Below are 27,317 nucleotides of genomic sequence, written 5' to 3' on the forward strand. Positions count from 1 at the left end.
ACTCTTAAAGAAACTTTTGCTGTTGGATTTCTAACCTCCAACTGTGTCCTAACCAAGCAGTATGCTTAGCGTTGCATCAGCCGAGAAGGAAAGCACAATGACGCCTGCACACAGGAAAAAAAGAAACAGACTAATCAGAATCTCCATCTGAGGGAGAGTTAGAAAAATGTTTCTGGTTTACTTTCTTTGGTTGTTTTTCTTTATTTTCCAGATCGGGTTATGTTTCTATAAGCAGAAAAAAATATGTCCCTGAGAAAGCTGCACGTCACGTTAGCCTGTAGGCTCCTTGATGCAGGCTGTATGACAAACCGGGAAAGTTGAACTGGCTTTCTGTCAGTATCAGAGGCACCACGGGCAGACAGGTTAGGACGGTCAGAATCTCCAGGCACCTCCCAGACACACTGTTTGGCAGCAGAGCCTGCACGTGGATAGGATTCCCTAGTGATAAAGATGTGTATCTGAGACACAAAGTTAGAGACGTTTTGTTACCACAATTTAATTAGTGACCTAGAAAAAGGATAGACTGGGAGCAGTAGCCTGAGTCTCTAAGGGGAGCTATCAGCTAGTTGCTGGGGAAGTTGTCATGTAGAAGTGTGTTGACCCTTAGTCAACATGCTGGATAACCCCCTAAAGCGATGGTTCTCAACCTTCCTGAAGCTGGGACCCTTTAACACAGCTCCTCAGGTTGTGGTGAGCCCCAAAGCATAAAGTTATTGTCATTGCTGATTTATAGCTGTAAATTTGCTACCGTTATGAATTGTGATGTAAATAGCTGGTAAGCGGTAGGGGTAGCGACCCACAGGTTGAGAACCACTCCTCTAAAGACTCCCATAGTTGCACTGGGTGTCTGCAAGAAGAATCTTGAGGTAATGGCGTTTGCACCATTATAGTTTTAGGGTATATAATCTGAAGAGGAGGGTGGGATACAGAACCAAGACAGCAGAGAAGGGAGAGCCAACATGGGGTGCATTACAACATCAGCTGCAACTAGCCGCAATTAGTGATGAGAGCATGCTTGCTCCAGTAAAGCTCCTTCTCAGTAGCATCCACGGTTGGGAAGGAGGAAAGCAGCACTCTTGCCCTGCTTTCTTTCACCCGTGTTTCCATGTCTGTCCCTCTTCCTGGACTTCTGACCACACATGCATGGTCACGGACGGTCAGCAGGACGTCCTTGGTAGGAGCTAATAGTGTGGGACCAGTGGTAGTCAGTAGCTGCCAGACTCTGCCCTGTGAAGCTTTTCAGAGCACAGAAGCTGGCTACACTGGACTGAGATGGCCCAGATGACTAAGTATAGAGGGTCTGGTGCAGAAACATGATGAAGGGAATATTTCAGCGAAAGGCAGTTCTCTTAGGGTAGGAAGAGCATCACTGTGGCTCACCCTGGAATGACGGTCATTTTTTTCACTTGCTTTTAAGAATGTGTCAGAGATGCTCGCAGACTCAACATTTTTGAGCTAAATCAAATGAGAATCAAGGTGGAAAGGATGAATAACGAAGTAGAGTTTCTAAAGAAGGAAATTCTTGATCTGGAGGAAGTGAATGAAGCTCTGGGGTAGGTATTTATTTCTCCTTTCAGTGTTCGAGAGATTGGAATGCTCGTTGGCGAACTAGATGCTTCCTTCCGAGGCACCTCCCAAGGTCAAAGCTTACAGTGTTTTCAGTTTCTGCTCTTACAGAATTAACTTTGCAACTCCGCCCTGCTCCAAGGCAAGCCCTCTTGTTGGAATTACAAGTGCATATCAATCTAATTCTGCTTCATCCAGTTCATTTCCTTAAAGATCTTCAATCTTGCCTATAATCTACTGACGGGTGAAGTTAGTTCAAGGGTTTATACAGAGTTAATGGGACCATGTATGTAACTGCCTATAATGTGGGATCTCCCGGCACCCTTTTTTTATTCCTGAGCTATTGCCTTGAGCCAACACTTCATCCCATGAGTCTCATTTTCTGTAAAACAGGATTCAGAACTCCTGACCCAACCTAGCTCATAAGAGGAAGATATATTCTAAAAGGAGAAAACAATAAAAAGTTTGAAGAATAACTCATCACTGTGAGCGAATTTGCAAGGCTCAAACATAAACTATCAGCATGCTGGCATTCCATATTAAGAAATGTTCAAGGGACCCCATTATAGCATAGAAGTTGGTGCACAGGGACTGGTTCAATCTCAAAGCCCATGGGCTTGCTTTCCAAACTAGGTCCTCAGAACACTTGCCCTGGGAGATATGTTGTAAATGAGGCTCATAATTACATATTGAGGAATACTAATTATTCTAGCTCCTACTGAGGATTCACAAAGCATTTTAAGCATGGACTGTGCTAGCCACCATTTCCAGAGATAGCTATAAGCCAGACTACTTCTAAACCGACAACCAGAAATAAAACATGCAGCCGGATACACCAAGCGACATCACCCTTTTCTGCTCCCATGATTTTGGGATTTGAGTAAGGATCAGGATCCTGAGGGGGCTTGTTAACACAGAGACTTCTGGGATTTGGTAGGCCTAGCTGGTATCAGGGTGGGGATAAAGATCGGTATTTCTAATAGCTACTGGGTAACGCTCCTCCTGCTGTTCCATCATGATGGGAAACATTCTGCTGGAGATAAATCTTGAGGGAAAGAGAAGGTCCAAATGGAGGTTGGTAGATTGATGAGACAGGACTATAAAGCTACAATCACCACCTGCTCTTCTACTTTTCAAAGTAAGATGTATTATTTAGGTCCTCACAGGCTCTGATGAGCAGTGGTGAGACCCTGCCGGCTCCTGCTCACTGCTGGGAAACTAGAGACTATGGAGGCTTTGGGATGTGTTTTCCCTAGGCCTGTATCCTTCCTGTGTGTGCCTGTTTCCCAAAGCACCACCACCAGCACCACCGCCAGCAGCACCACAAATAGTTGAGTTTTTCGGTTGATTTGGTTTCTTCCCTGTAGAAGGAACAGCAGGCTGCGTTCCTGCCGCCCGGCTCCCAGCCGCCTGGCTAGATTATGCCCAGGAATAACAACACAGAAATTGTATTCTTTTAAATACTTCCTGGTCCATTAGCTCTAGCCTCTTACTGGCTAACTCTCATATCTTGATTAACCCATTTCTAATAATCTGTGTAGCACCACAAAGTGGTGGCATATCAGGAAGATTCTAACCTGCATCCATCTCGGAGAGGAGCACTATGGCATCTGCCTCACTGCCTTCTACCCAGCATCCTGTTCTATTTGCTCTGCCTACTTAATTTTCTGTCCTATCAAAGGGCCAAGGCAGTTTCTTTATTAACCAATGAAAGTAACACATAGACAGATGACCCTCCTCCATCACTTCCCAGAAGAGCTGCCATCCTTGGACTGATTCCCTCTCTAGCTTTCCCATGCTCAACCCACAGAACACCCACTGATTCTCTCCATCACCACATCTCCCATGCAGGCTGTTTTTATTTATCTTTTGCGATGTTTGGCCTCTGACAAATAAATTTCCTGAGGTTTCAAGTACCCTTCCCCCCACCAAAATTCTCTAACCTGGACACTAAACATTAGGAAAGGACTTTATGTTGCAAGAGCTTTTTTCTTTAAGAGTGAAACAGAGAAACGACATCAATTATTCCTTCTTTCTACCTCTTCGCTATCTCTGTGCCAGATGTTTCCTCCCAGAATTCAGGTCTTAACTCAGGGAGAGGCGGCCCACAGTGCATGTGTGAGACACATGACACATTTTGTGCTCAGATCTGGGAGACAAGAGGAGAATCAGGTCTCAACCGTCGTCTGCTCAGTAGAGTTGGCTGCAGCCTCACCTTCCCGTAGGTTCTGTCCAGAGGAAGGCTAGATTTCTCTTGGACCCACTCCACAGAGTTATGGCACCAGGGCAAATAGAGACACGACAGAATGCATGTTTCTTTGACTGAATGGCCTGCCTCCAAGCACTCATGGCCAGATTCCATTCACTATTCAAAATGACTTTTGAACCATCTTATTCTTTAAGCCAAAATATCCTCTAATATCCTGGCACGTGGATATGGGTAGGGTCAGGTGGAGCCGGGGGACTGACGTTTTAGCAGTGACTAAAAAAGTTGCAAACTTATTCTGCTTCCTTATATGCTTATCAAGTTTAAATTTAAACCACAAGAGCAGTTAGAAGATAAGCATGGCATCGGAGTATCCACATTCCTTCCTTCCCTGAACGCCAGCCTTTTCTACCATAGGTCATTCTCTCCTTCCAGGGTGAAGCAAGCAGAGCTGGCAAAGCAACATGCCAAGTTTGTCCTGATGCTCAACCAAACCCTGGAAGAGAAAGCCACAGCTACCATTTACATAAACGACACCTACACCAGGATAAACTTTGAGAGGGAAGAGATTTTACTGCAAAAGCATTGTCTGCGGGAGGCTCATGAGTTAATGGAAAGGCATAAAGTGGAGTATTATGAAAAGAAAAATGAGTTAGCTGCCCAGGTAAGGGGTAGGGCTTATTCTTTTTGAATTCAGAGTTGTCTTGAATTTAAGGTAGGCGATGGGATTTTTTGTTTGTCTCTCCCGGAGGCTAGCTGGTAAGGTGCACTGTGATTGTCTTCTGGGAACTACTGCACAGCAGTGGAGTGAGAAGCTCATGGTTGTACTTTTTTGCTTTCTTGCTTCTTTGGGGGCCTCCAGGAAGAGACATTCACAGTTGTGCACATTCAGTTCATAGAACAGAATACAGGCCAGAATTCTCTGTAGTGGTCCCATGCCTACATAGAGATGAGGTACTTGCCACCATCTTATCGAGTTCCACTTCTGTATACACAAAACGCAGGAGTCGGGCAGAATACCGCAATGCCTGCTATTCCAGTTGCAGCAGCCTGAGACAGGAGTAGCCTTCAGAGGGGCTGTCAGACCCCAGTGTGCAAAAATCAAACTGTAGTATGAGGCCAGACGCGGAGGTGGCCACCGCCTGCCTCTTCTGCCCCGGTGCTGATTGGCTGTGCTGTGTTTAGCGAGGTCACTGCCCAACTGCTTAGGGTTCTTATATTTCTCACTGTGCCTTGGTTGCGCTGGAAAAGGTAGAGCTGTCTCCGTTCTTCCTATAAAGGAGCTGCACCTAAGGTGGGAACTTGTGCAGAGCTTTGGCTGCGTCCTTCCCAAAGTGGAAATGGGCGTGAGCTCGAGGTCTCCCTCCATTTTCACCCTGAGCTGCCTGTTCCCACCTTCACACAGGAAGTCAAGCTTGGGCTTAAACGACGCAACATGAAATAGGACGGGAAGAAGGAAGCTTAATTTACTACATTACTTTTTGAATTTTGTGGCTTTTTTTCTAATTTTCAACAAAACGTATCTATCAACAAGTTTCACTCATATGTATGCATACTCTGGTGCATAGATACTGATTGGGGTCACATTCATTCAAAGTAGATAACACTGAAAAGGGGGCAGATGGCGCCAATGGAAAGACAAACAGGCATAGGCGTCCATAAGTGTCACTCAGTATGCTTTCTTACGCCTCTCTGCTCAGTATTACCTTGTTCTTGATCATTCAGTTTGCTGACAATCAGGTTTGATTTTAATAAGCGTCACTCATTTCCCTAGAGTATGACATGTGACCAGATGTTTGATTTGGGGGGAAAAAAAAACAAGAAAACTGTCCAAGATTATAGACTGCCCTGCCTCCAGTGACTTTGTATTCTCCATCTTTAGTTGACTTTTTCTTTTTTAAGGTAGTGTGAACTGGGGTTTCTAGAGAAGTGATTGCTTTCTTCATTCCCCTTATCTGCTTAATGCACAGTAGTGTGGTACCCACGGCTGTGATGTTGCAGCAAGTCCCTACAGTGGCAAGATGCTTTTATCCTTCCTCACCAGCAGTCATTGCCATACAGCTCCTATAAGTGTACCATGTCAACCACGTGTAACTAAAATTTGACCCGTAAGATTCACGGGCTTATCTTTTACACTAGGGAATAAGCAAACCCTGGTTTTGTTTCATTTTCTTTTAAATTGATGGTTTACCTAAATGGAAAATGGTGCTTTTAAAGGAAGCATGAATTGGGTTGACAAACAGAAAGATCTTTCTCAGCTCTGGTGTGTTAGTCAGCTCTGTAATTGGCTTGCTGTTGTCACTGTAGATGAACGAGTTTAAGCAATACTGTGAAGCCAGGAGAAAAGAGACATACAGCAAGAAGAAAGAATTGACCAGGTTGCAAAACAAAATAATAAGAATGAAGCAAACAGTTACTACCAGCACAGTGGTAAGAAAAAATAAACACCTTCCTTTAGCTCAATCTAAGCATACCTGGTTTTTTTAAGTTTATTTAATTCATCTTCCTGTTGGCCTGAGAGGGTACCGATGGCAAGTTAACAGTTCCTGCATGTAGAACTAGCTAAATATGTCTTAACACCTGCAATTCTTTTACCACAATTAGTTGAGTGACTGGGTCTGTAGTGTATCGGAGAGCACATGCAAAACCACACAGCGCAGCTGTTACAGGGAAACAGCACACTTTTCTGCCAGAATGCATCCATGGTTCCATTATATGTTACATGAGGCGCATGTGCTAAACTTAATGATGCTAGGTCCATTATGTTATTTAATTTTTGCAGCCCTGGTAAAAATAAAACGCTCCTCTCACATGTATGTGTTTGAAGAGACCATTATCTGCCTTTAGATTCCCAACACACAGAAGTCAGACTAAGCTGAAGAAAGCCACCCTCCTCAGCACTGTGTCATCTCTGTGGTCAAGCTCAGACCTCCACTTTGAGCCTCCTAAAGTAGTAGGAAGCACCCCAAGTTTGGCAGCTGCAATAATCTCACCCCAGAATCTGTCGCACCCCCTGCCAGCCCCGAACCAAGTCACGTCCGCCTGAATTTAAAGCTGGAACCACTAATGTATAATACTGCCTGGTACAGCGGATTCTTGTGGAGATTCCCAAAGCATAGACCGAGGCCACAGGAAAGTACAGACTAGCAGGCCCATGGAATCTTTGGTTTAGACACTTCTCTGGCCAGGCCACACTGGGAACATTGGCAGGAAAAGAATGGAATCAGGCAGGGGTGGCTGAAGGCTAGAGGCAATGAATATTAGGTCCATCAGTTTGGCTGGCATGTAAGATTCATGAAACCCAAACTGGAAAATGTGAACTTGGGCACTGAATAGTAGGCCTAACCCCGGTGACTGATCAGGGTTCTCTCAGCATTCTGCTGACTTTGATGGCTCTTCTAGAACTTCCGTTGAGTCTGGAGCTATGCTCCTATAGTCAGTTGTGTGGCACTCTAGAGAGAGAAGCCTCTTTGAATATCTTTCAGCCTGTTGGGTGACTTTCTAAGAAGTTACTAAATTAGCATTTCTCCCCAAAGTGATAACACATCAATCACCTAAAAAATGGCTCATCTGTTTCATCTTGAATACAGATGAATTTATTAGAGGAGATATGTACACACACATACACGCACGCATGCACACACACATGTATTTTCTCACTACTGTCTTTAGTCATCTACTTCAACAAATTTTGTGTTTTCTGGTTGTTTCAGAATTGCCTTTTTTTTTTTTTTTGCCAAATTGAGTTTTAAAAGGATCATAAAAATGATTTTTTTTTTTTTTACTAAAGGGGGGCCCTATCATAAATGTTGCTTGGATGATGCATAAACTCCTCAGAGAACCTGAACTGCAGTTGTGAGTCATGCGCTGATGACTGACTGCCATATTTTTGTTGACTTTTCACTAGATGCTTAGTGATCACAGCTTAGAGATGTCCCGGCTGCAGGAATCATTAACCATATGGGAGAGAAAGGTAGAAGACATGAAGAGAGTTTGCACAAGTCTGGAGGAGAAGCTGTAAGTGAGACACTTTATTTTTCCCGGGGCCCTGCTAGATGCCAAGTTGTTTGCTTGTTTGTTTGTTCATCTGTTTGTTTTTATCACCTTAACAAAACACCTGGTGTAAGCGACCTATGAAGAGAAAAGCGTCCTTTGGTCCACAGTTGTAGAGGTTACAGACAGTGCTCATGCGGCCTCTCTGTCCCGTGCCATGTATAGACTGTACATTGTAAGAATAATGCGGGACGCAGAGAGCACACTTAGAACATAGGAAGCAGAAAAAATGGAAACCAGAGACTATGGCCCGCAGTCCCAATCAAGGATCTGTCCAATGACCTTTCACCTGTAATGGATCCTGTCCCTTAAAGACTTTACAGTCTCTTCATACCCTGGAGACAGAGTCTTTAACTCATGCATCTTTGGAAGACCAGTCAATGTTCAAGGGTAACAATTAATAAGACATGTTCATGCTCAGAAACATCGCTAATATTAAATGGGAACTATATTTGGTTTATTCAAATCCATGCAATTGCTTTGTAGGCTCACCACCCCACTTAGTCAGATTTCAGATGATCTGTGGTGTGGGGATTGCAGTTTGATGCAGACACTCACCAAAGAAAGGAACTCTTTGGAATGCATTATCCTTACTTCAGTTCCTCAAGACAGGGTTTCTCTATGGCTTTTGGAGCCTGTCCTGGAACTAGCTCTTGTAGACCAGGCTAGCCTCAAACTCACAGAGATCCTCCTGCCTCTGCCTCCCGAGTGTTGGGATTAAAGATGTGCGCCACCACCGCCTGGCTTTCTTTTTGTTCTTAAAGCTGATTCTGCATTTTTATTACTTGGAAAATTAGAAGACAGTTTCCTGGAGTCTTTATTTACTTCCTTGGTGCATTTCCTCAATTCCAAGAGATGGGGAAAGTGAACCTTGCTCTCACTTGGTGTGGCTGTAGGATCAGTGTTCTATAGGACTGTGAAATTTGTGTGGCCCTTAATTCTTAACCTCCTGCTGTAAAAATCTTTGACTTCCTGGTGAATAGCACCATTGCTCATGTTGACATCAAAATGTTGAGCAAAACAAAAGCACTCCACGAATACAAAATGTGTGTTTTTGTGTGTTGAACAATTAAGAGTACCCAAATGCACCACAAATCCATTGACATTTTGATCTCTGTTCTTTGCTTGTATTGCTCCCTAGCATGGTATGCCAGCACTGCTAAAGTAAAATCTGCTGTTTGTCTCTCTCGGTTGCTGTGGTCACGCTTTGCCAGTTAGCTGGGTTTTAGTCCATAGGACATGCATATTTGGGAGCTAAATATTGCTCACAAATGACATCTAATTACCAGCACATATTTGCCATTACAATGCATTAGATTGTGAAGATTCTGCATACTTAGAAGCCTGAAACGATACGCAAGTCTTCCAAGTTACCAAAGACTTCTATTCGGTCAGCTTTAGTCTTTAACATTCTCCAGTTTGCAGTGAAGTTGTAGCACAGCTTATTGTTTGACTTTCTTTGACGGCGTCATCCCTCACTTATTCTCCCAAAGGCCGTGTTCTCATACGTCACTCACTGCACTGGTTGCTCCTTTTAAGAGTATTTACTGGGGGCTGGAGAGATGGCTCGGAGGTTAAGAGCATTGCCTGCTCTTCCAAAGGTCCTGAGTTCAATTCCCAGCAACCACACAGCAATCACATGGTGGCTCACAACCATCTGTAATGAGGTCTGGTGCCCTCTTCTGGCCTGCAAGCATACACACAGACAGAATATCGTATACATAATAAATAAATAAATAAATAAATAAATAAATAAATAAATAAATAAATATTTTTTTAAAAAAAGAGTATTACTGATGCGTTCTGGTTAGGAATTGTGTCATTCTTGGTTCTTCACTGACCTCTGTTCATGCTCTCGATTGTGATTTTATCCTGTTTCTTAGTTTTAAATAATTTCGATACTCTGAAGACATCTAAATGCAGCCAGCCAGCCCTGATGTCTTCCCCAGGCTCTAACTGCAGTCTGCTAACTGCTCAGCTTCTCTACCTGGGCAGGTCTCTGCTGGATTTGTCACACATAACCTGCCTGTCTCAGTTCCCTTCCTGTTGCTGAGAGAAAGCACAGCAACTAACTAAAAGAAACTTTGGGAAGTGTGGTGGTTTGAACAAGAATGGCCCCCATAGACTTGGTCACTACACAGTAGTGCTATTTGATTTGGAGGTGTGGCCTTGTTGGAGGAAGTGTGTCAGTGGGGGTGGGTTTTGAGTTTTCTAAAAGCCCATTCTAAGCCCAGGATCTCTCTCTTCCTGCTGCCTGCAGATCCCAATGTAAAAGTCTCAGCTATTCCTCCAGCACTATGTCTGCCTGCATACCCTCATGCTCCCCACCATGATGATGGGGCTACCCCTCTGACACTGTACTCAAGCTCTCATGAAATGTTTTCCTTCATAAGAGTTGCCATGATCATGGTTTCCCTTCACAGATATGGAACACTGACTAAGCTAAGACAGGAAAGAAAGGTTTTATATCATTTTACACTTCCAGGTCACAGTCCTTCATTGAGGAAGTCACAGCAGGAGCCTGAAGTCTGGACTGCCTGCTATTCCATACACTATTACCTCCACCCAGAGAACTCACTCACAACCAAAGAAGTACAACAGGGAACATGGGAAAAGTCTGCTCTCTGGAAAGCTCTTTTTCATACAGCCCAGGATCACTTACATAGTAAAGGTGCTGCCCATGGTGGGCTGGGCCCTCCCACATCAATTAATACGTAAAACGACCTCCCACAGACAAGCTCACAGGCCAATCTGCTCTAAGCAATTCCTTGGTTGGGGCTTCTTCTCAGGTGACTTCAGGCTGGGTCAAATTGCCAATTAAAGCTCATTTGGAGAATATCCTAAAGAGAGCTCTTGATCTGTCCCCTCCCCCAAGTCGGAAACAAGTCTTCCTGAAGTTTTCTGTATCACTGAATGTGATCCAATCAGGTGCTTTGTTTCTCATGCCAAAAGCCTAGCCTGGAATTCGGGCCTTCCTCACTACTGCCTACAACACAACTTCCGTGCTAAACAAACCTCCTCTTCTTTCATACCTTCAAACTCTATCCTGTTGGCTGAGTGGATGTTCCGTGGCTGTGAAGAGATGCCATGACCACAGCAACTCTCATAAAGTAAAGCATTTAACTGAGGATTGCTTACAGTTCAGAGGTTTATTCCATTGTCATCATCGTGGAAAGCACAGCATCATGAAGTCAGACACAGTCCTGGAGAAGTAGCTTGAGAGTTCTAATCTGGATCCATAGGCAGCAGGAAGAGAAAGACATCGGGCCTGGCTTGAGCATTTGAAACCCCAAAGCCCACCCCCCAGTGACACACTTCCTCTAATAAGACCACACCTCTTAATCCCTGTTGAGTAGTGCTACTCCCTAACAACCAAGCACTCAAATATATGCGTCAAGGGGGTTATTCCTATTCAAACTATGACGCCTGAATACACCTGTGTAGAGCCACTTGTGACTATCAGCTCTGCCTGATTAGACTGCGGTTATCACTTTCAGCGTGGTTCTTCCTCCATTTTTTTCTTTTTCCACAAAGACACAAGTCCTCTTTACAAAGCATGGATAATTCATGGTTGCTCCTCTGCATTCCTTCCCGGTTCCCTTCAGACTCAAACATGAAATTTTGCCTGATCTTTCGAACCCCACATGATCTAAACACCATGTTCCCACCCACCTCCAATCAGGTCCTCCTTTCATCTTAACAATACCAGTCTAGCTCTAATCTTGGGATCTTATCCTTCCTGAAGCTTTTTAGATCTGTATGCGGTTGGCTCCCTCTCATGGGTCAGCCCTGTAGAGCTCATCCTAAACCACTTGAGCATTCCTGTTCTCGCGGGCCTTAATAGCCTCACTCTAGTTTGCATTCCTTGGAACATTTAACACTACCTGAAATACAGTTTAATTTTTGTATGTCATTTTATTCTGACCACTCACTAGACTTAATTTCCATAAGAGTAAGGATTTGATGTATTTTGAGTCTCTAGTACCGAGAACAAATCTTGCACAGTGCAAGTGTTCAATAGTTTCTTCTCAAATACATGAATAAGCCAGCCGGGCGATGGTGGCACACGCCTTTAATCCCAGCACTCGGGAGGCAGAGGCAGGCGGATCTCTGTGAGTTCGAGACCAGCCTGGTCTATAGAGCTAGTTCCAGGACAGGCTCCAAAGCCACAGAGAAACCCTGTCTCGAAAAACCAAAAAAATAAAAAAAAAATACATGAATAAGCAAATGGTACATTCATTCATTAATTCAGCAGAGTAAAAACATAGAGTAATAAATAAAAAAAATAGGTTTTACATAGATGGGGCCAAAGAATTTAAGATGTCATAAGTAAGTGTGGCTTTGTGGAAAAACATGTTCTAACATTCATGGGTTTTCTTTCCTGTGTTCATAAGGTCGTTTTTTCAGTCTCACAAGAAAGTCCTGGATGGTACATCTACTTTGAAGAAGACTGGGTACTTGAATAAGATACAGCAGGTAGGGCGGCAGAAATGACTTAGCTGACAATTACATCTTATTTTTTAGTTAATATATTAAGTGTCCAATAAATGTTGAATATTTCAAAAGTAGGATTTTCATAGAACACTATGAAAATTCATAGCAACTAATTCAGTTTAGCTCCTGCCCAAGTTCTAACAACAAAGATTGTCCATGTGAAATGAATCAGATCCAGTTTGGTTACTTTTCATTTGATAGTTTTATATCAGGAATAATTATGTTTAATGGACATGAATATTACTTAGGGAAATAAAACAATCATGCTGTTATATGGTATCTGCAAAGCTTGACAATCATTCTACATTTAATAACATTAATGTTATTTAAAAGTATTTGAAAAAAAAGAAAAAAGTATTTGAGTTGGATTTATCACCAGGAGAATGCTCTAGATATTTTATTTTGCTTCTTTTTAATCTATTTTTCTTTTTCTATTAAATTTTCCCTAAGTTTTGCTTTTATTTTGATTTTTTAAAATTTACACCAAATTTACCCTTATGGAAAGTCAATCTAGACATTTCTAAACTTAATTCAAAAGAAATTGAAAAAAATAAGTAACCATGAATATAAATCAAGATTTAGCTGAAGCTAAATGATGAAGCATTCAGTGGGGTAGTAAAAATTAAAGAGTGGGAAATACGAATTAGATCTAACAGAAGGGAATTAGTTGAGTATTAATTAGCATTGCTCACAATATGTTATTGAATGGCAAGTGTTATACTGTAGAGCAGTATATATCATAGGGTCTATTCATTTATGAATACGCACAAATGGCTGAGATGTTTCTAATTACTGGCACTGAAGGAGAAATGTCTCTGGTCCATATTCTCACGAGTCCTACAGTTCATCCTTAGCATAAGTATCCTCTTCTTATAGCTTCTCTTTCTGTCTTGCTCCAAATCAGCAAAGGTATAAAATCTACCCTTTCAGCGAGTTCCAGAAGCAAATTTAACCACACTGATTACTCCATAAGCGCCTGCAAAAATTTTTAGTGAATGTGGGAGAGATCTCCCATTTCAGTGTCTCCCAAGTCTTTCGCCACTTATATTAGGTCCTGGTTACCACATTTTTTTAATTCTTGCTTCTATATAGTCAATATTTTATATTCCATATGTAAATGTGACCATGCAATATTTACTATGTCTATATTATTTTGCTTAACACATTGCCCCATTCATGTTTTTATCAACAACAGGATTTCCTCCTGCGGAAAGGCCAAATAGTGTTTTAATGAATGCCAGCTGTCACTATCTTTCCTTTGAGAGACACTTGGGGTTGGTTGTGTACCTTGGCTATTGTGAATAGTGTTATGGCAAGCATTTCTTTGGCATGTCGATACATTACTAATCTAGCCTGTTTGTTATAAAATACCATATACAGAGCAGCAAATAACTGTGCATAACTGGGCAGTATATATATTTTTTTCTGATGAATATAATTCATTAATTTTAATGATAACAGTATACCTTTTTATTTTTGGTTAATTTTGTTTTTGTAGCCTATATCATGAGAATATTCTCTGCCATTATTTTTTAAGTCTACAAACCATCTGGAATTTGTGTATATGTCTATGCTGTGAGATCAAGGTCAAGTTTTCCCAGTTGACCAAAACAGTCCTTTCATCTATGATATGGCTTCTGAGCTATTGCTGGAAGTCAAGTGGGGATCACATCATACATATATGCTCAGATTACAGACTTTTGTTCTGCTCATTCGAACTATTTTGTAACAACAGTAATTTTTAGTAAGTTTAAGATAAGTCTTCACAGCCAAAAGAGGACAATTTTAGCTAGTCTTAGGCTTTTGAATTTCTAATATGGTCTGTTAGGAAGCCTGTTTGAATTTTATGGGGCTTGTCTTAAGGCTATGAATGACCTTGAGAAGGATTCATATCTTTACAGTATAGAAGCTTCTAGTCTATGAAGATTGCCTATATCTCCTTTGTATCAAATCTTCCTTGTTTGATTGTTTGGTTGTTTATTTTTAACTATTCAGTTTCACTGATGTGGGCAACCTTTTCTTTTGATTAAGCCTCATTCAGATTTTTGTCTTTGGCTTTGTCTGTTCGTTTGTTTGACGCTATTTCCTTTTAGTTGGCTTGTTCGCTGAGTTTCTGTGTCTTCTAAGTTCTGCTGTCACATGTCCACGCGACTGTACCGCTGTCTTATCAGACTCTAGCTGTGTATGCTATCGTTGGTGCTCGTTCATACACCTTCAGTTTGTCTTCCCTGCTTTTCTGTGTTTCCTGCACTCTTCTCCCACTGCGGCGCTCCAGAGAGAACACTCTCACCCATGCTTTTAATTGCGCTGTTAGATTTCTCAGTTGCTAAATATTTGGTGCCTTTTCAAATCTGCTATCTCACTCTCCCATTTCCAGTTCCCAGCCCCAGCTGTCAAGCAGCCATACTTCTTTGAGCAAAATAAGCAGGAGCTGTGTAGTTTAGTATTTGGTAATTCTAATAGCAGATGCTTTCATAGATGTGTGGTCTATTATTTCTCCCTCTTTTTTTGGTGGGAAACTGTATGCTGGCTATTGTGCAATTAAAATGTTTAGAACACAGTTTGATACCTAGGATGATGATGATGTCCTCGGGAGAAGATCATCTTTGACTTTATGTCAGACATGGAGGGGGGGCGTTACAGTTCCAGTTACCTTAATCCACCTCAACTTTCGCTGGGAAAAACCCTTCGACATCTCAGCCTACAGTGACAGATGTCTGGATTTTCTCTCTGCATTGGCTTTTGTCCCCTGGGTATCCAAGAAAACTAAGTCCCCATATGGCACTTTCCATATTGGTGAATGCCTAAGGGCAGAAATTTTCTATGGCAGCCATCTCACGCTACGTTCTTGCCTTCTCCTAGAACAAGGTTGACTTCTACCTCACAATATTATTAGCTATTGAACACTCACAAGATGACTGTTCTCAGCCAGAGAGTCATTTTGAACTACCCACCATTCCTACTAAAGCGAACTCTCTTCTCTCACTTCAAGCATCTCAATATAGGCTTGCAGCTACAAGCTCTTCCCTCCTGAAGGGCATCAATGGGCACGGGTGGCTTTGTTTGCCCTCACTTAGCACTACAGTCATTTTTCTGGATCTGTCAAGGAATTGGGCTCAAACACTTCTGTCAACTTCAAAATCTCTTCTATCAAATATCATCATGATTCTTGCATTCTAATGCCTATCCTCCCATATTCTGCATCTCTACAATTTACAATACCTTACATATATATGTGTATATATACATATATATGTGTATGTTTGTATATCACTTCACTTCATGTGAATTCCATTTGTACATAGAAAATGCAAAGTTTGCCTTTTAGAATCTTCTGCGATTTCTTATTTCTAAAACATCTCCCATCAATATTGGGTTGAAGGAAAAACTTCATGGTGCTCACACTTCGCTGAGGGTTTGGAGGATACAGAAGATCCCGTTTGATTTACCATGGAGCAACCATGGTCAGTGAATCGTTGAGTGGGGGCTTCTATGGGACAGCACTTCCTTTGCCCTATTACACCTTATATTCTTGGAAAGGGAAACAAAATAGTTTCATGATCAAAGATTGTCTGTAATATTCCCTTTCAGCGTGGATTATCATTCTACGGCTTCATGTCAATGTTTACAGCCTTAATTTTATTGTCAAAGTTCCCAGAAAAAGCTCCAAAGCATACAGTCACAGATTCACTGCAGAATTAGGCTGCTTGCCCTCTGTGCGAGATCTGCTGTGTTATGCGCAGCATTTGCTATACTGTTGACACTGCTCACCCAAAGACTACTATCTATCGAATCAATTCCTTTAATCCTATCTCTTTCTCGCTCCCTTTTTTCCAGATGGGGGAAAAACTACACAAAGCCGAAATGGAGAACATGGAACTCCGAGAGACTCTGCACTCACTCATCAGACAGTATAAGATGGTCACGGAGGAGGAAGATAAAGTGTACCTCCAGAAACAGAAGGTCTATGATGAGTACGTCTCTCCCCTGCTTGCCACAGCTATGGCTGTCTGCCTTGCTGTCCACGTGATGGCCCATCTAAGCTCATCTTCGTTTTCAACACTGTTGACAACAAGATACTCTTTATTCGATAATCAGTTGGCATACTTCTAATCTGCCTCTACAGTGCTAAGAAATGCTTTTCTCTTCTAGATCAGATTAAATCCATCAAAACTAAGTGCATTAGTAACACTTGTAAATCAGACCCAGGAAACAATAATTACTGTGTGAGACTTGGCAGAGTGCCTTCCCTTTCTCAGGTAGGAGTTTGATTACCTACCATGACTTCAGAAAAGACTCATTTCCTGTTTACTACCTATTAAACTCCGTTTGATCCCCAAAGTTTGATAATTTTACCTCCCAAATATTTCTCCACTCCATTCCTTCCTCTCTGCTCCACCGCTTGCTTTGACCTGCCTCTCTGAATGTCTTCTCTTCTTTTCCACTCCCAACTTGTCTGCTTCCAACCCTTTGACTCAACACTATCCTATAACAACAGGATGCAAATCTCTGGTCAAGACACCAGAAAAGGCATTCCGTCTAATTCTCCTGTGTGCCTAGGACTTCATCTACTGCTAGTGTTCACTGATGCCTTCTGTAGGAACACCACACAGTGGTGTCTTGAAAAGTGAAATGTTGTAAGAAAAGAAAGCCCACTGGTACAACCAGAGTTACAGCCCATGAAATCTAACTGTTGTGCACACCCAGGGCCATTTATGTGAGGCTGAACTTATGCTCATTCTGGAACCTTTAAGTTATACATTGCTGCAACCAAAGGGCATCATCTGGTTGCACAGAATACCAGCAGTTACGACTCCGCGAGTGCAAACTCTCTCCAGATAACTACTAGAGTCATCATCTAGAATTCTAAATTGTGCTGATGGCAAATGACCACAGCACTAAAAATTTGCTATCATCGTGGCCTTTTGTCTTCAGTTCAGTCTCCATAACACAGTGCTATCAACTGGTTGGCCTAAGCTGGGAACCTTGACGACACTGCCAACACAAACATGCTTAGGTTCTAGTGAGGAGGTGAGGACCCTCTTTCTGACTTACAAATACTCTCTCTCTCTCTCTCTCTCTCTCTCTCTCTCTCTCTCTCTCTCTCTCTCTCTCCTCCTCCTCCTCCTCCTCCTCCTCCTCCTCCTCCTCCTCTTTTTCTCTCTTTACATAGAGAAAGAGTGGCACTGATCTCATCATGAGGACCCCACCCCCAACACCCCATCTACACTAAATCCCTTCTGAAAGGTCCCAGGACAATATGTGCCCAAAACATCATCAAATCCTTAAACATAGAAACATCGAACTTAGAGAGCATAGGTTACTTTGCTTTCAGCAACACATGAGGTTTTGAAGGTGAGTCACTTAGATGGGATGCTTTCTCTTCCAGAAAAGTCCTTATCGCCATTATTTAAACAAAACTGTGAATTTCTCTTAGCTTCATTTTCTCTGCTGTATATCAGCACAAAAAAATATCAACCATAAGAAGTCTCATAGGCCTGCATACCCTGTCAGCAGTGAACCAATGAGACAGGTATTGTAGCCCTAATTTTTGAGATACTGAAATGGAGACTTATCCACAGGGAAGGTTTCTTGCCCAAGGTCCCATTGTAGTTGAGATGTTCAGCCTGCCCTCAGAACTGGTCTAACAGAGAGGCGCAGCCATTTGATGGAGCAGTCGACAACTACCCCTGCCGTCTTGTGTTAATATTGCAGTTAGTGTTCTTTTGGTGACTTGAGAATTGTAAAGTTTATGCAAGTTCTATATGTAAATTTATATATATATATTTGAGACAGGGTTTCTCTGTGGCTTTGGAGCCTGTCCTGGAACTAGCTCTGTAGACCAGGCTGGTCTCGAACTCACAGAGATCCACCTGCCTCTGCCTCCCGAGTGCTGGGATTAAACGCGTGCACCGCCATCGCCCGGCTTTGTAAATTTATATTAATCCACTGCTTGAACAGAGACTTGTTTGTTTCTATTGGTTTATCTGGTAAATTATTCATAATCTAAGTTTCCCAAGCTCCTTTTAATTTTTTTAAAAGATTTACTTATTTTATGAGCATGCATGTTTTTATTGCATGTATACTTACTTGGACACTGCATGTGTGCATGGTGCACAGGGAGGTCAGAAGAGGGTACTGGATCCCTGGGAGCTGGAATTGTAGATGGTTGTGAGCTGTCATCTGGATGCTGAGAATCAAACCCAGCTGGTCCCCTGCAAGAGGAAGAGCTCTTAACCACTGAGCCATCTCTCCAGCCCTTACTTCCTTTAAAAAGGATTTATATATGCCAATTTTTGTATTGGCAAATAAAGAGACTTTTTTTGCCTATGGTGTCTAAACCTCCGCATTCAAACCTCCAGCTCCTCTGGGTAATCATCCCAACGTTCAGTAAAATGGCCATCACTTCTTTTTCCACGCTAGAAATCAGAAACAGATCGCGCTCATTAATCAGAAAGAAAACTTCCTAGCACAGAGAAAAGTCGACATCAAAACCATGGAAGAAGGATTTGAAACCCTGCAGAATCTTCACGAGTATGTTTGTGCCTTTGCCATCTTTACTCTTCTTGTCTTTATTTCTTTAAGCTGGAACCATAAGTCTGTATGGGCATGTAGTGTATTACAGGGAAGTAAATTTATAATTAGCTCTCTCTGTTTTACTAAAGGAGCAGACAGGTGCTCCAGAAACAGAGTGACAAAGAGATGGACCAGATTTAGGGCCGGGGACAAGTATGTGCCTGCCCATTATCTCAACACTCTTCATCATTATCCATCGTTTCTGCCATTCTAAGTCACTTACATTTCTCCCAATAAAGTAATACTTAGTCACAAATTTAAAATTTAAAGGTAAAATTGTGTAATTTATGGAAAATTGTTACCCTAATCTCTCCACAGAAATAATTATTAATAGTTTGCTGTACATACTTTGTATGCATATTAATATAAAGACATGTGTATCTATTGTGCACATTTAAAATTGGATTTTATTACTCTATAACATGATCTTCCACTTAAAATTTTACCAATGTAAAGATGGGAGCATGGCTCAACACAGTTATCTTCATACTCAAGCTCTCGGTTCAATCTCTGGCACCATCAGAACCAACAAAGCAGAAATCAAAGACTGAGTAAGACCCAAGACTTTGAGATAGCTACAAGAAAGAGGAAAAACATTTTAAGATAAAGGCATAAATAACAACTTTCTGAATAGACCTCCAATAGCCCAGGCATAACAACAAAAACTGTCAGACAAGTTATAAAGTACCAAATTATAATTTCCTTTATGTGCTTGAATGCAAAAATTCTCAACAAAATACTTGCAAACCAAATTCACCAAAACATATAAAAAATGATACTTCTTGACTGAGTTGTTTCATCCTAAGAATTCATAGACAGACTCAGGAACAGAAATCACATAATTATCCTAATAGACACACACACACAAAATCTTTTGACCAAGTTCAAAGTCCTTTCATTAAAAAAAAAAATCCCTAAAGAAGCCAGAAAAAGGTCATGCCAACCCTACATGTACACTAACTGGGGAAAAGCTGAAAGTATTTTCTCTAGAGCTGGGTAAGAATCAAAGTGTTCATGCTTTGCACACTTGATTCCTATAGTGCTCAACCACAGCAGTGAGACCGAAGGAACAAGAATGAGCGCAAATCAGGCACAAAAGAGCACGTTATATGAATACAAGGCAGTGACAAGGCCAGCTTACACAACCAGGACACGTGGTGGTGGAAACCGCACATAGCAGAGGAGCTCTGGGGTGTGACATTGTATTAGATAAGGTCACTACTGCTGGGATAAAACACCATGACCAAAGCAACTTGGGGAGGAAAGGGTTTGTTTGTCTTGCCCTTCCATATCCTGTTCCTCATCTAAGGAAGTCAGGGTAAGAACTCAAGCAAGGCAGGAGCCTAGAGGCAGGAGCTGATGCAGAGGCATAGAGGAGTAATGCTTACAGGCTTACTCTCTATAGCTTGCTCAGCCTGCTTTCTTAAAGAGCCCAGCACCACCAGCCCAGAGGTGCCCCCACTCACAACGCACTGCGCCCTCCCACATGGACCACCAGTTAAGAAAATGCCCCATAGGTTTGCCTACAGCCTCATCTTACGGAGGCATTTTCTCAACTTTGGTTTCCTCCTTTCAGATGACTTTAGTTTGTGTCAAGTTGACATAAAACTAGCCAGCCAGCACAAACATGAAGTATAGGTTCTTTGCATGATTGTCTCTGCATAGAGAAGCAACCACTTAAACATCTGTTTTTCATTGTGCTAGCTTCAGAAGGAAAACTATGACCTTCTCCTATGAAGGAGCAGGAAAACAGAATTGGGCTCATTCAGATTTTACTTTTCTAATAAATAATACAAATTTATTATTGGTTATAGATTTTTTTTTGAGATCGGATCTCACTATGTAGGCATGGCTATCCCAAACTTACTATGTAGACCAAGCTGTCCTTGGACTCGCAGAGATCCATCTGCCTCTGCCTCTTGAGTGATAGGATTAAAAGAAGGTTCCACCTCACACCCAGCCCTTTTGATCAGTTATTGTGTGGTTCTTGCTGTGGTCACCAAGAAGCTCAGAATCAAATGTGTAGCTCAATGTTGTTATGAACTTTTGTAATTCTGTGTTATTTTTACCTTATTTTAAATTGGCTCAGATCATTTTTGGAACATGTTATGCACATATATAAATCAACAAACTCAAAAAGGAGAGGTAAGATTGTGAAGAACCTTAGAGATCTAAAATAGGCTACTAGATCATTTCAACTAGAATATGAGACAGAGGTGTGGTTGTTCCTGGTTGACTTAATTACATTTTGAATTCTTTAATTTGTATTTCTGACCTTCAAAAAAGCACGCAACAATATTTCAAGTGTATGTTTCATTTATGAGTTTTTCTGTCTTTGAAAAGACACAAAGTCACTTTTTACCTAAGTGGTATTTGACCTTGTTTCTGTGTATGAAGCTGTGCTGGAAGGGGTGGAAATAGAAACAAAGCCTTCTGCTCCCTGGGTTGGAGTCTTTGCATTTCTTTCTAGTCTACCAGGAGAAAAGGCACACGCTTAAGAGCTGCTCTTAGTTCAAGAATGTGCCTTGCCTTTCTGTGTTCTGTATTGTACAAACTCAGAGCTGTGTAAAATGCAGGGTTACTCAACAGCTTGTTGATCTAGACCCCTCCAATAGCCCAGTGTTGAGTTCCCTTCACAGTCCCTGGGCAGCAAGCCACCTAGCCTGTGCTGTGGCAGGGTTCTGACTTTCTTTGCTTTCTTCTGTATCTTTACAAATGTTCACACCCTTTCCTTGGTAAGATCGTACCTCCATTCTGGCCATCCACATTCCTCCCTATTAACCAATAGCCTCCAGAGGCCTGCCTTAAATGCTCGCCTAGACTCTCTTCTCCATTCTTGGATATTCAAGCCAAGGCTTGCAGGAGCACTTCAAATGCCCTTTGTAAGAAGGGCAATAAAATTTCAGTTGTTTTACAATTAGCCATGCTCATTATAATAAATATGTTAAGACTTTCATATGTATTTGACAAACCACAAATACAAAATCCAATGTATGTTTATTGTTTTTAGAGCAACAAAGGAAGTGTATCGGAAACAAGTAAAAATCTTGAGCGATAATCTAGAAAAAGAACTCCAGAGGAGGTAATGTGATTCAGAGTGTGTGTGTGTGTATGTGTGTGTGTGTGTGTTATAATCAGTAGTATGTGTTATCTACAGCCCAATAGAATTACTGTCCTAAATTAAATTATATATAAATTCACTCAAGTCTAGATGTGTTTGTTAGATTGTGTTTTGTTTTGCATTGAAAATAACCAGAATTTTCCATCTCAGTCAAGGGAAATCACCAAAGACTGCGACTGCCAATATTGATGTAATGTTTGATGTCCAGCCAGACTTCTGGGTCAATTTGCAGAAAGGGTGACATGGGGGACAATAATTAAGGTCACAGACTTTCACATGGGCTACTCTGTCTTTTAGTTCTAAGCTTGGTTCAGTTAACCTCTTCTCATCCCTACTCCTTGAGTTGGTAATGATGGTGGCCCCCTCCTTACGAATTTGTTGTGAATGTCAAAGAGACGATCCCTCAAAGTATGTAGATCAAATGTACTAATAAGCACCCACTATCACTTAGGGATATTTTATTAGTGTTGTTGTTGTTGATATTTTAATTTATAATTTATTTATTTATAATTTATTAGTGTTGTTGTTGATATTTTAATTTATAATTTATTTATTTATAATTTATTAGTGTTGTTGTTGATATTTTAATTTATAATTTATTTATTTATATTTTATTAGTATTGTTGTTGTTGATATTTTAATTTATAAGGCTCAAGTTGTACATTTTTACCAGTCTCAAAAAATACAGGTTTTTTTTGTTTTTGTTTTTTATTTTGTTTGTTTGTTTGTTCTGAGAACCTAAAACTTGAACCTTTCTTATTAGTATTTTGGGTGCTTTGGGTAATCTTATTACTATTTCTGCCCACGCCTTCCCTGGAGCCTCCATCCTCAACCTGAAAGAGGAGAGCAGCCCAGTGTGGTTTCCGCCAACGGGTGGTGCTGAGGCAGACAGCATCCTGCCTTCTCACCCAGGCAATGTGGTAAAATGGTAGTCGGACTTGTTTTGCTTTGCATTTTGTGTAAGCTGCTGTGCCAATATAACAGCAATTCTGTTTTGTTCTGATGTCTAGTGTCATTGCTCAGTGGAAAATAGCCTATGCGCGAAAAAGGCATGCACGCTGGCTACTTAAGACAAAGGTGGCCATGCGAAAAATTATTGCTAAAATTGAAGAGTCAGAAGAGAGGCGAACTGAATTGCTTAAAGAGGTAAGGAAATCCAAAGTGTTTAGAATTATTGTTGTTCCCCACCTTAGAAATCATTAACATCCTCTCAATAGTCAAATAAACCTTATTTTACTGAAAAGTATTTTCTTTTCTCCTGAGTGTATGGTTAGTGTAAGTATTGTTTTCCTTTCTTTAGAAGTCTGACTACTTGGTGTATGTTAACTAGAGATGTTTAAATCTTTTTTGTTTTATGGTATTTATCTATTATGTATGAGCACATGCTCAAGTGGAGGTCAGAGAAAAACTCCAAGGAACTGGCTGTCCCCTTCTACCATATGGGTCCCAGAAATGAAACTCAGGTCATCAACCGTGGTGAGGTGCAGCAGCTTGGGGCAAGCTGGCCCAAGGGAGATGCAACAGAAGGAGCAGTGCTCTCTAAGGTGCACCTTTGGGGCGTGGGAGCAGATCCTCACTTCCCTCGCGCCCTGTAATACTCCTGTGTTTACCCTTTGTACAACCACCACTCCCCAACCCTCCCGTGCTCTGGGTGCTGTAGATACCGTTTGGTGGAAGACTAAACTTGTAAAGGAAAAGAGTTTACCAGGCAGTTTAGCAATGTAAAGCTAACCATGACACGAGAAATGACAACCTCATATCCCTCTGCTTAGACAAAACAAAGAGAAGAGGAGATCCGTAGCTTCGTGAAGGAAATCCAGAAACTTAAACTGAAATTAGTAGAAGAAGAAAAGGAATTTGTCAAAAAAGAAAAAAAGTTAATGAAAGAATTAAGCAAATATGAGGTAATTTTTATTTTGCATCTAAGCATAACTTTGGAGGATTCTGTGAGGGAAACGGGAATGATATTATGTGTGATCTTGATCATGTGGATGTAAAATAAATCTCCAGTATGAACAAAGGCAGGGTCAAAAGTCTACTCTGCATATTTCTTCTTTTTCTGAAAAATAAACAGAAATAGGACAGTTACTTTTTCACTCAAACAAAATAAAGCAAATTTTGCCAAGCAGCAAGCAAGGAACATTGTTGGGAAGGGTGAAGGGTAGAGTTGTGACAGAAGCCTGCGGGAGATGGGGAGAGTGCGAGGAGCTGCGTCGCATCTCAGAACTCCTTACAAATTCCCAAAGGCCAACCAGGGGTAAATCAAGGAATGGATATTAGAGAAAGTGGAGACAACAGACTTCAAAAGCATCGAGGCTTCTAGATGTCGTAGATTGCAGACAGCCCCACCACCACCACGCGCACACAAATACACATTTTCCGAATGATAGCATTAAGTAAGGGCAGGTATCTTGAAAGCAGCCACTGGAAGAACAGCTGAAGAGACTGAAGTTTGGGGTAGAAGCGAAATCAATGCATTTTGATAATTTGGGTCAGAAGTCTTGGCGTATAATGATTGCCAAGCACGTGTAAGTTTCATCCAAGCTTTAATGTGCGTACTTCTAATTGTTGGTGAGGCTCTACACACCCTGCTGATGTCTGTCTTGCTTCGAATTCACTGTGTGCTGGACATTGTGTTACTTAGTTTTCTGTTGCTGTGATAAAATGCCGTGACCATGGTAGCTTAGAGAAGAAAGTTTTTTTTTTTTTGGCTTACAATTCCAGAGGGTAGAGTCCATTCTTGGTGGGAGACAATGGCTGCAAGTGACATACATGGTGGCCAGAGCAGGGAGCTGAGAGCCGATATCTCAACCTCAAGCTGGAGGCAGAGAGAGCAAGCTGAAAGTAGGGCAAGACATTAAGAACTCCAAGCCTGCCCCAGTGATACACTTCCTGCAGCAAGGCCACACTTCCTAAGCCTCTCAAATGATATCACACACTGGGGAGCAAGGACTCAAATGCCCAAGACTATGGGGGACATTTTTTTCATTCAAACCAGCACAGGTATGTTAATTAGCTTTCCATTTGCATGTGATGAATACACAGGAGAACGAGTTAAAGAAATACTTTTATTTTAAACTCATACTTTCAGAGGCTCACATCCATGGCTTGCTCCACTCTTAAGAGCTTGTGATGAGACAGGACTATAAGTGGATGTTTCCTTCCTGCCCACCAGTTTTCAAATAACCCACTCAGAGGCTGAATATGAATTATAAATGCTTGACCGATAGCTCAGGCTTGTTACTAGCTAACTCTTACACTTAAATTAATCTATTTTTCTTATCTACCCTCGGTTCCATGGTGGTTCCTTCTTTCAACACGGCACATTCATCTTGATTCTAGACTCCTCTGACTCCACCCTTCTTACCCCCAACATTCTCAAATTTGACTTCTCTGCTTAATCCTATCTTGCTTTATTATAGACCAATCAGCTTTTCTATTAACCAATGAGAGTAAGACATATTCACAGTATACAGAAGGATTACTCTATAGCACAGAACGTCATGGTATCAAGAGACCGTGTAGAATGAAGTTGCTGCTTTCTCATGGCCAGAATGAAAAAAGAAAGAGAGAGGCAGGAAGGAACCGTGGGCAAAACACCAGTGAAAGGCACATTGCCCCATCACCGGCTCCCTCCAGCTAGATCCCACCTACCTGTTTCCAAACTACCACCACCACCACCCCAAATAACAATAGGGAGCTAAGTGTTCGATGCAAAGGTTGTGGGCGACAATCCTGATTCAACCCTAAGTGAGGTAACCCAGACTCAGAAAGACTAACATGCTACGTACCCACTCATGAGGCTGACATGAAGATTCAGTGATGGCTTCCACCTTTATCACCAGCCAGCCAGGAAGAGGATAGTGTCGGAGGCCATGTGGGTCCAACATAGATTCCCTAACCTGGCTGAAACGGAGTCGCGAGGAATAAAACCTAAAACCGACACAGCTTACAAGGTCATCTTGGAAAAAGCCAGAATCACTCTTTATTCTTGGAACATCTTATATACCCCTCAACTGAGTGGGGAAAACACATTAGGCTGTCTCCTAGGCAACCAGGTTCCTGGGCTTAGGTCGTGTCCGCATCTAGCAGTCAGGTAGGCCATGAATTAGCGTCTCTATAAGACATCCTCCAAATTACAAAGGAAGGGAAGCACCAAACCTCTAAACCATTAAGTCATCAGCTTCGGTCAACATCTCTTTTCAGGTACTCTACATTTTAACAAAAGAAACTAGGGCCATTTCTGTGGAGGGCCTGGGTCTAGAAGCAGCACCCATGACCTGTGCTTATAGACATACCCACATGCAAGGGAAGTCATACTCCAGATGGGAACCAGGTACCTAGCTGCAACTGAGAATGCCTGTCATTGAAGGAAGAGAATAGATAGTAAATACCAACTTACTGTTTCTGCTTTTTCATCACCATGTACAAATCTACTCTAATTTTCTAAAAGAAATGATTATTACATTGGAACTAAATATAACCCAAGATTGATGAATGTTTGAGTTAGGTTTCTATTGTGTTCATAAAACACTGGCCAAAAACAACCTGGCCGTGAAAGCCTTTATTTGGCTTACATATCCCAGGTTATGGACAGTACATTGAGGGAAGCCAAGGCAGGCACTCAATGCAGGAACCTGGAGGCAGGAACTGAAGCAGAACCTGCAGAGAGACACCGCTCTTCCTGGCCTGCTCTTCACGACTTGCTCAGCCTGCTTTAACAAGCCACCTGCCCAGGACTGACATCTTCCCAGCACAAACGCAATCGACTGAGCCCTCCCACATCAGTCATTCAAGAACATGTTCCACAGACCAATCATGTGGGGCCATGTTTTCAATTGAGTTTCTCTCTTCGCAAGTGACCCCGGCCTGTGTCAAACTGACAAAACCAACCAGCACAATTAAATACACCGATACCTTCCTGCTTTCCTTAGTGTTCCTTTTCCCATTTATTCATTTATATCCAGTTGTTTCTACATTGCCCACGTTTCTTGGAGCATGAGTGAAACATGGGCAATGTAGACAAAGGCAGGCAAACCTTATAGTACGTGATAAGCCAAAGGTGGTTTTTCTCAAGCACGTTTTGGTTGCGTAGATAGTAGGAATGGAGACACAGCAGCAGAGACTCTGAACTGACAGCATCTTTGTAGAGTGAACGATAAACCTCCAAGGCGGCTGTTTAGGGCAGCACCTAGCTATCAACCACAGAGTGTGTGTGCCAGCTACCTCTGTACTCCCCTCCCCTTTTACTCCAAGCTGTGCAACTGGTCCGACTCACTTTCCTCAACTGACTTGACTTTG

At 41.8% G+C, this 27,317-nt stretch overlaps 1 protein-coding gene across 1 annotated transcript in view; it reads left to right on the top strand.

Annotated features, from left to right (window-relative positions):
• Ccdc175 (coiled-coil domain containing 175) overlaps nt 1–27,317 on the top strand; it is a 53,322-nt gene that overhangs the window by 7,687 nt on the left and 18,318 nt on the right. Inside the window, exons 4-13 of the mRNA XM_057782816.1 lie at nt 1,418–1,553; nt 4,208–4,436; nt 6,080–6,202; nt 7,680–7,789; nt 12,220–12,301; nt 16,157–16,293; nt 18,743–18,853; nt 21,906–21,977; nt 23,027–23,162; nt 23,789–23,920. Of these exons, the coding sequence (XP_057638799.1) occupies nt 1,418–1,553; nt 4,208–4,436; nt 6,080–6,202; nt 7,680–7,789; nt 12,220–12,301; nt 16,157–16,293; nt 18,743–18,853; nt 21,906–21,977; nt 23,027–23,162; nt 23,789–23,920 (1,268 nt within the window). The remainder of the gene's footprint in view (nt 1–1,417; nt 1,554–4,207; nt 4,437–6,079; nt 6,203–7,679; nt 7,790–12,219; nt 12,302–16,156; nt 16,294–18,742; nt 18,854–21,905; nt 21,978–23,026; nt 23,163–23,788; nt 23,921–27,317) is intronic.

Source organism: Chionomys nivalis, chromosome 10, assembly GCF_950005125.1.
Source record: "Chionomys nivalis chromosome 10, mChiNiv1.1, whole genome shotgun sequence".
NCBI lineage: Eukaryota > Metazoa > Chordata > Mammalia > Rodentia > Cricetidae > Chionomys > Chionomys nivalis.